Here is a 9,922-nt window from a genome sequence, read left to right as displayed (position 1 = left end):
TGTGCCACGGAGTGCCCGCGTTCTCCACCACAATGTAACAAAACACTCCGGGATCGCCTTTGCTGGGGTCAAAGGTCACGTGGTTTGTGCATTGAACTCTGAGGCGTACAGCAGGATTCTGAGTAGACTGACCGTAGGTCAGATTTATTAAAGTGAAAGCAATCATAAAAACAAAGCATAAACATAAATCCTAGCCTGTCCGGCACTAACTAAACAAATACGTTGCTATCTAACAACTGGGGGCTTCTCCCTCCCAGCTAACATTACACAGTTCATGAGCACAGCTCTCACTCACGTTTGTCTCACACAGACAGGCATTCTGTGTGCCCCAGGCTGACGCCCACAACCCCCAGCTGGTCATCTATTATTCCTGCAGTTATTAACCCATCAGTATCCTGCAGACACTGAGCGGTCTAATTAATATAGGACAAATACCTGGGCGAGATATACCTGCCCCCGACTACCAGACCGACATGACTCTTACACTGTGTATATGTCTGCACACCCCTATCTGTGTATATGTCTGCACACCCCTATCTGTGTATATGTCTGCGCACCCCTATCTGTGTATAATGTCTGCGCACCCCTATCTGTGTATGTCTGGCCACCCCTATCTGTGTATATGTCTGCGCACACCTATCTGTGTATATGTCTGCGCACCCCTATCTGTATATGTCTGCACACCCCTATCTGTGTATGTCTGCACACCCCTATCTGTATATGTTTGCACACACCTATCTGTGTATATGTCTGCGCACCCCTATCTGTATATGTCTGCACACCCCTATCTGTGTATATGTCTGCACACCCCTATCTGTGTATATGTCTGCACACACCTATCTGTGTATATGTCTGCACACCCCTATCTGTGTATATGTCTGCACACCCCTATCTGTGTATATGTCTGCACACCCCTATCTGTGTATATGTCTGCACACCCCTATCTGTGTATATGTCTGCACACCCCTATCTGTGTATATGTCTGCGCACCCCTATCTGTGTATATGTCTGCGCACCCCTATCTGTGTATATGTCTGCGCACCCCTATCTGTGTATATGTCTGCGCACCCCTATCTGTGTATATGTCTGCGCACCCCTATCTGTGTATATGTCTGCACACCCCTATCTGTGTATATGTTTGTACACCCCTGTGTATATGTCTGCACACCCCTATCTGTGTATGTCTGCACACCCCTATCTGTGTATATGTCTGCACACCCTTATCTGTGTATATGTCTGCACACCCTTATCTGTGTATATGTCTGCACACCCCTATCTGTGTATATGTTTGCACACCCCTATCTGTGTATATGTCTGCACACCCCTATCTGTGTATATGTTTGCACACCCCTATCTGTGTATGTCTGCACACCCCATCTGTGTATATGTCTGCACACCCCTATCTGTGTATATGTCTGCACACCCCTATCTGTGTATGTCTGCACACCCCTATCTGTGTATATGTCTGCGCACCCCTATCTGTGTATATGTCTACACACCCCTATCTGTGTATATGTCTGCGCACCCCTATCTGTATATGTCTGCACACCCCTATCTGTATATATGACTGCACACCCCTATCTGTATATATGACTGCACATCCCTATCTGTGTGTATGTCTGCACACCCCTATCTGTGTATATGTCTGCACACCCCTATCTGTGTATATGTCTGCACACCCCTATCTGTGTATATGTCTGCGCACCCCTATCTGTGTATATGTCTGCGCACCCCTATCTGTATATGTCTGCACACCCCTATCTGTGTATATGTCTGCACACCCCTATCTGTATATATGACTGCACATCCCTATCTGTGTATATGTCTGCACACCCCTATCTGTGTATATGTCTGCACACCCTTATCTGTGTATGTCTGCACACCCCTATCTGTGTATATGTCTGCACACCCCTATCTGTGTATATGTCTGCACACCCCTATCTGTGTATATGTCTGCACCCCCCTATCTGTATATGTCTGCACACCCCTATCTGTATATATGACTGCACATCCCTATCTGTGTGTATGTCTGCACACCCCTATCTGTGTATATGTCTGCACACCCCTATCTGTGTATATGTCTGCACCCCCCTATCTGTATATGTCTGCACACCCCTATCTGTGTATATGTCTGCACACCCCTATCTGTGTATATGTCTGCACCCCCCTATCTGTATATGTCTGCACACCCCTATCTGTGTATATGTCTGCGCACCCCTATCTGTGTATATGTCTGCGCACCCCTATCTGTATATGTCTGCACACCCCTATCTGTATATATGACTGCACACCCCTATCTGTATATATGACTGCACATCCCTATCTGTGTGTATGTCTGCACACCCCTATCTGTGTATATGTCTGCACACCCCTATCTGTGTATGTCTGCACACCCCTATCTGTGTATGTCTGCACACCCCTATCTGTGTATATGTCTGCACACCCCTGTGTATATGTCTGCACACCCCTATCTGTGTATATGTCTGCGCACCCCTATCTGTGTATATGTCTGCGCACCCCTATCTGTGTATATGTCTGCACACCCCTATCTGTGTATATGTCTGCACACCCCTATCTGTGTATATGTCTGCGCACCCCTATCTGTGTATATGTCTGCGCACCCCTATCTGTGTATATGTCTGCGCACCCCTATCTGTGTATATGTCTGCACACCCCTATCTGTGTCTATGTCTGCACACCCCTATCTGTATATATGACTGCACATCCCTATCTGTGTATATGTCTGCACACCCCTATCTGTGTATATGTCTGCACACCCCTATCTGTGTATATGTCTGCACACCCCTATCTGTGTCTATGTCTGCACACCCCTATCTGTGTATATGTCTGCGCACCCCTATCTGTGTATATGTCTGCACACCCCTATCTGTGTATATGTCTGCACACCCCTATCTGTGTATATGTCTGCGCACCCCTGTGTATATGTCTGCACACCCCTATCTGTGTATATGTCTGCGCACCCCTATCTGTGTATATGTCTGCGCACCCCTATCTGTGTCTATGTCTGCGCACCCCTATCTGTGTCTATGTCTGCACACCCCTATCTGTATATATGACTGCACACTCCTATCTGTGTATATGTCTGCACACCCCTATCTGTGTATATGTCTGCACACCCCTATCTGTGTATATGTCTGCACACCCCTATCTGTGTATATGTCTGCACACCCCTATCTGTGTATATGTCTGCACACCCCTATCTGTGTATGTCTGCACACCCCTATCTGTGTATGTCTGCACACCCCTATCTGTATATGTCTGCACACCCCTATCTGTGTATATGTCTGCACACCCCTATCTGTGTATGTCTGCACACCCTTATCTGTGTATGTCTGCACACCCCTATCTGTGTATATGTCTGCACACCCCTATCTGTGTATATGTCTGCACACCCCTATCTGTGTATATGTCTGCACACCCCTATCTGTATATGTCTGCACACCCCTATCTGTGTATATGTCTGCACACCCCTATCTGTGTATGTCTGCACACCCCTATCTGTGTATATGACTGCACACCCCTATCTGTGTATGTCTGCACACCCCTATCTGTGTATACGACTGCACGCTATTCTTGAACTGCTGCACTTCCAGAAGGAGTACGTGGCGTCCTCGTTGTCTTGACAACACACGCGATTTTAACGTCAGCGGCAGCGCAACCCTTCGTCACTACGTCCAAACAAATGCAAAACGAGGAGAAAGAAATACGTGATGACGTCTAGCACACGCCCCTACCCGGCGACCTTTGAGCGCATGCGCTATGGAGAGCGGCCCTGTTATTATTTATGTGGGGTCCAAGATGGCGGCGAAGCATAGGACAGTTAATGTAGGGGAGCTGGTGGCGGCCGGTAGGAGATAGGAGTTTTGCCGTCACCAGCGCTCCGTCTACACGGGCTTGCAGTAAAGGGACAAGCCTAGCGGTGTACGGGCCACTGGCATAGAGGCGTCACAGGAGGCCCCGTGCAGGCACAGGATGGCGGAGCCGCGCAGGGTGCCGTTCGTTAGTCTGTCACCCGTGAAGCCACGCGAGACTGCAGGCAGCCTGATAGCGGAGCAGCAGCGGAATCCGCCGACCCCGGCGGTGGCTCAGCGCCCCCCGGTACCGCGCCCCCAGCCTCCAGTGATGCAGCCGCGGCCTCCCCCACCGACCTCGGTCCCGCGGCCGCCGCGGGAAGCAGCAACTTCTTCTGCTCCAGTCAGGGAGGCCGGATCCTGCCCTGCCAAGGCCACCAGTGAGGCGGAGGACGAGAAACCGTGCAGCAAGAGCACCATCCGGCTGGAGCTGACGCTGAGCGACCCCACAGATGAGAGCTGTGCAGAGTTCAGCTACCGGCTCCTGATGCAGAACGAGAAGAAAGGCGGCCATGTGGTGCAGGAGGAGGTGAGAGGCCGTGCAGCCCACCGCACTCAGGCTGGGGCCACCGCACTCAGGCTGGGGCCACCGCACTCAGGCTGGGGCCACCGCACTCAGGCTGGGGCTAGTGCCGCTCACACTGGGGCCACCGCACTCAGGCTGGGGCTAGTGCCGCTCACACTGGGGCCACCGCACTCAGGCTGGGGCTAGTGCCGCTCACACTGGGGCCACCGCACTCAGGCTGGGGCTAGTGCCGCTCACACTGGGGCCACCGCACTCAGGCTGGGGCTAGTGCCGCTCACACTGGGGCCACCGCACTCAGGCTGGGGCTAGTGCCGCTCACATTGGGGCCACCGCACTCAGGCTGGGGCTAGTGCCGCTCACACTGGGGCCACCGCACTCAGGCTGGGGCTAGTGCCTCTCACACTGGGGCCACCGCACTCAGGCTGGGGCTAGTGCCTCTCACACTGGGGCCACCGCACTCAGGCTGGGGCTAGTGCCGCTCACACTGGGGCCACCGCACTCAGGCTGGGGCTAGTGCCGCTCACACTGGGGCCACCGCACTCAGGCTGGGGCTAGTGCCGCTCACACTGGGGCCACCGCACTCAGGCTGGGGCTAGTGCCGCTCACATTGGGGCCACCGCACTCAGGCTGGGGCTAGTGCCGCTCACACTGGGGCCACCGCACTCAGGCTGGGGCTAGTGCCGCTCACCCTGGGGCCACCGCACTCAGGCTGGGGCTAGTGCCGCTCACGCTGGGGCCACCGCACTCAGGCTGGGGCTAGTGCCGCTCACGCTGGGGCCACCGCACTCAGGCTGGGGCTAGTGCCGCTCCTGCTGGGGCTACCGCACTCAGGCTGGGGCTAGTGCCGCTCACGCTGGGGCCACCGCACTCAGGCTGGGGCTAGTGCCGCTCACGCTGGGGCCACCGCACTCAGGCTGGGGCTAGTGCCGCTCACGCTGGGGCCACCGCACTCAGGCTGGGGCTAGTGCCGCTCACGCTGGGGCCACCGCACTCAGGCTGGGGCTAGTGCCGCTCACGCTGGGGCCACCGCACTCAGGCTGGGGCTAGTGCCGCTCACGCTGGGGCCACCGCACTCAGGCTGGGGCTAGTGCCGCTCACGCTGGGGCCACCGCACTCAGGCTGGGGCTAGTGCCGCTCACGCTGGGGCCACCGCACTCAGGCTGGGGCTAGTGCCGCTCACGCTGGGGCCACCGCACTCAGGCTGGGGCTAGTGCCGCTCACGCTGGGGCCACCGCACTCAGGCTGGGGCTAGTGCCGCTCACGCTGGGGCCACCGCACTCAGGCTGGGGCTAGTGCCGCTCACGCTGGGGCCACCGCACTCAGGCTGGGGCTAGTGCCGCTCACGCTGGGGCCACCGCACTCAGGCTGGGGCTAGTGCCGCTCACGCTGGGGCCACCGCACTCAGGCTGGGGCTAGTGCCGCTCACGCTGGGGCCACCGCACTCAGGCTGGGGCTAGTGCCGCTCACGCTGGGGCCACCGCACTCAGGCTGGGGCTAGTGCCGCTCACGCTGGGGCCACCGCACTCAGGCTGGGGCTAGTGCCGCTCACCCTGGGGCCACCGCACTCAGGCTGGGGCTAGTGCCGCTCACCCTGGGGCCACCGCACTCAGGCTGGGGCTAGTGCCGCTCACCCTGGGGCCACCGCACTCAGGCTGGGGCTAGTGCCGCTCACGCTGGGGCCACCGCACTCAGGCTGGGGCTAGTGCCGCTCACGCTGGGGCCACCGCACTCAGGCTGGGGCTAGTGCCGCTCACGCTGGGGCCACCGCACTCAGGCTGGGGCTAGTGCCGCACTCAGGCTGGTGCCGCCGCCGCACTCAGGCTGGTGCCGCCGCCGCACTCAGGCTGGTGCCGCCGCCGCACTCAGGCTGGTGCCGCCGCCGCACTCAGGCTGGTGCCGCCGCCGCACTCAGGCTGGTGCCGCCGCCGCACTCAGGCTGGTGCCGCCGCCGCACTCAGGCTGGTGCCGCCGCCGCACTCAGGCTGGTGCCGCCGCCGCACTCAGGCTGGTGCCGCCGCCGCACTCAGGCTGGTGCCGCCGCCGCACTCAGGCTGGTGCCGCCGCCGCACTCAGGCTGGTGCCGCCGCCGCACTCAGGCTGGTGCCGCCGCCGCACTCAGGCTGGTGCCGCCGCCGCACTCAGGCTGGTGCCGCCGCCGCACTCAGGCTGGTGCCGCCGCCGCACTCAGGCTGGTGCCGCCGCCGCACTCAGGCTGGTGCCGCCGCCGCACTCAGGCTGGTGCCGCCCTCAGGCATTTCACTTGTTTTTGAAATTTCTGAATGGTTGGCACTTTGAGTCACTGAGGAGGTCCTTTAACTTATTAATACCTTTTGTTGCCCAAAAGGGATGAATATCGTGCCCAAACAAAGAACATATAAGGGGTAAGGAGAAGTTCCTCAAAGAGTCAAATTTATTGGTGCCTCTTTTTGGAGATGCTAATTTTTTCCACGCTTCCAAAGTTGGCTGAAAAATGGGATGGAGAGTTGATTTTCTTTTTTAAAAGGGAGTCTAGAATTAACCCTTTTGGCGACTTATTGTTATTAAAATATAGTTTGAGATCATACCAAGCCGGAACTTCTGAATGCGGCCACCAATGTAAACTATTTTTAATCAAAAAGGCGTAGTAGTAAGCAGAAATATTTGGGAGGCCTGCACCTCCTAGAGTTTTACTTTTATAAAGAGTATGGGTTGCTACTCTTGCCTTTTTGTCTCCCCAAATAACAAATGATGGAGGCAAGATTGTAGACTAGTCAATAATGAGGGGGAAATCTTTAGGGGAAGGGATCTAAAGATACATAAAATCTTTTGCAATATGTATGCTTTAAAGGTCATTATCTTACCCCACCAAGAGATTCCTCTGCCTCCATATATATTGAGGTGCTTATCAATTGATTTGAAAAGTGATTCAAAATTGGTTTGAATCAAAGAGTTTGTCTCTGCTGAATTTTAGACCTAGGTATGTCAAAGTGTCTTCAGACAAATGCCAAGTCGTTAACTTCTTAATATCAGCGATTTGGTTAGCATCTAGTTTGAATTGTAAAATGTAAAATGTTAGATTTGGTCGTTAATTTTAAGGTAGGATATTTTTGAGAAAGTCCGAAGTAGGGATAAAATTTTATGAATAGAATTGTAAGGACTAAAGATTGATAGAATTATATAATCCGTATAAAGGCCGATTTTATGTTCCCGTTGATTCGTTTTAATGCCTGAAATATCATGGTCTTCTCTTAGGGTACTGTCACACTCTGCAACTTTTCAACGATCACGACCAGCAATACGACCTGGCCGTGATCGTTGGAAAGTCGTTGTGTGGTCGCTGGAGAGCTGTCACACAGACAGCTCTCCAGCGACCAACGATGCCGAAGGCCCCGGGTAACCAGGGTAAACATCGGGTTACTAAGCGCAGGGCCGTGCTTAGTAACCCGATGTTTACCCTGGTTACCATCGTAAAAGTAAAAAAACAAACAAACAGTACATACTCACATTCCGGTGTCCGTCAGGTCCCTTGCCGTCTGCTTCCCGCTCTGACTGAGTGCCGCCGTAAAGTGAAAGCACAGCACAGCGGTGACGTCACCGCTGTGCTCTGCTCTTACTTTACGGCCGGGAGTCAGTGAGAGCTGGAAGCAGACGGCAAGGGACCTGACGGACACCGGAATGTGAGTATGTACTGTTTTTTTTTTTTTTTTTTACTTTTACGATGGTAACCAGGGTAAACATCGGGTTACTAAGCGCGCCCCTGCGCTTAGTAACCCGATGTTTACTCTGGTTACAAGCGAACGCATCGTTGGATCGGTGTCACACACGCCGATCCAACGATGACAGCGGGAGATCCAGCGACGAAAGAAAGTTCCAAACGATCTGCTACGACGTACGATTCTCAGCGGGGTCCCTGATCGCTGCTGCGTGTCAGACACAGCGATATCGTATGGATATCGCTGGATTGTCACGGATCGTACCGTCGTAGCGACAAAAGTGCCACTGTGAGACAGTACCCTTATAGTTTGTGCCAAAGGCTCAATGGCCAGGACAAACAATAATGGGGAAAGTGGGCAGGCCTGTCTGGTACCATTTGAAATTATGAACGGATTTGACAAGTGATTATTCACATATACTCTCACATTGGGACTGAAGTACAGTGCCATCACATTAGTTAGAAATTGTGAGTGAAGACCAAATTTAAGTAATGTCGCCTCCAAGTAGGTCCAATTTAGGCGATCAAAAGCCTTTTCTGCATCGAGTGAAATTATTGTTGATTCGATATTTTTAGTTTTGATCAATTTAATCAGGTTAATAAGTTTTCTTGTTCCATCTGTTGATTGTCTATTTAGTATAAAGCCAATTTGGTCATTTGAAATCAAATGGGGAAGAAACTGGCTCAATCTGTTAGCTAAAATTTTGGCATATATTTTCAGGTCCGAATTAAGGGAGATGGGTCTGTAATTAGAGACTTTATTAGGATCGGTATTTGTTTTGGGAATTAAGACTATGGTTGCTTCTTTCATTTCATTAGGGAAACGACCTATGTTGGAGGCGACATTAAACATCTTGGTAATGTGAGGGTTTAACCCCTTCATGACCCAGCCTATTTTGACCTTAATGACCTGGCCGTTTTTTGCAATTCTGACCAGTGTCCCTTTATGAGGTAATAACTCAGGAACGCTTCAACAGATCCTTGCGGTTCTGAGTTTGTTTTTTCGTGACATATTGGGCTTCATGTTAGTGGTAAATTTAGGTCAATAATTTTTGCGTTTGTGTGAAAAAAATTGAAATTTGGCTAAAATTTTGAAAGTTTTGCAATTTTCAAATTTTTATTTTTTTTTCTGGTAAATGAGTTATGTGACACTAAATAGTTAATAAATAACATTACCCACATGTCTACTTTACAACAGCACAATTTTGGAAACAAAATTTGTTTTTTGCTAGGAAGTTATAAGGGTTAAAATTTGACCAGCGATTTCTAATTTTTACAACAAAATTTACAAAACCATTTTTTTTCGGGACCACCTCACATTTGAAGTCAGTTTGAGGGGTCTATATGGCTGAAAATACCCCAAATTGACACCATTCTAAAAACTGCACCCCTCAAGGTACTCAAAACCACATTCAAGAAGTTTATTAACCCTTCAGGTGCTTCACAGCAGCAGAAGCAACATGGAAGGAAAAAATGAACATTTAACTTTGTAATCACAAAAATGATCTTTTAGCAACAATTTTTTTATTTTCCCAAGGGTAAAAAGAGAAACTGGACCCCAAAAGTTATTGTACAATTTGTCCTGAGTACGCCGATACCCCATATGTGGGGGGGGAACCACTGTTTGGGCTCACGACAGGGCTCGGAAGGGAAGGAGCGCCATTTGACTATTTCAATAAAAAAATTGGTTCCAATCTTTAGCGGACACCATGTCGCGTTGAGAGCCCCTGTGTGCCTAAACATTGGAGCTCCCCCACAAGTGACCCCATTTTGGAAACTAGACCTCCCCAAGGAACTTATCTAGATACATAGTGAGCACTTTGAACCCCCAGG

At 52.0% G+C, this 9,922-nt stretch overlaps 1 protein-coding gene across 3 annotated transcripts in view; it reads left to right on the top strand.

The window, feature by feature from the left end:
* The first annotated feature begins 3,731 nt into the window (after positions 1 to 3,731).
* UBN2 (ubinuclein 2) overlaps positions 3,732 to 9,922 on the top strand; it is a 155,057-nt gene continuing 148,866 nt past the window's right edge. The window contains exon 1 of one of the 3 annotated variants that reach the window (XM_077275887.1): positions 3,732 to 4,401. In XM_077275887.1, coding sequence (XP_077132002.1) covers positions 3,994 to 4,401 — 408 coding nt within the window. In that variant the 5' untranslated portion in view covers positions 3,732 to 3,993. The remainder of the gene's footprint in view (positions 4,402 to 9,922) is intronic. The other 2 variants (XM_077275884.1, XM_077275886.1) reach the window with 2 other exon arrangements.

The sequence above is a fragment of the Ranitomeya variabilis genome, chromosome 8, assembly GCF_051348905.1.
Source record: "Ranitomeya variabilis isolate aRanVar5 chromosome 8, aRanVar5.hap1, whole genome shotgun sequence".
Classification (NCBI taxonomy): Eukaryota; Metazoa; Chordata; class Amphibia; order Anura; family Dendrobatidae; genus Ranitomeya; species Ranitomeya variabilis.
This window is presented reverse-complemented; position numbering and strand designations above follow the sequence as displayed.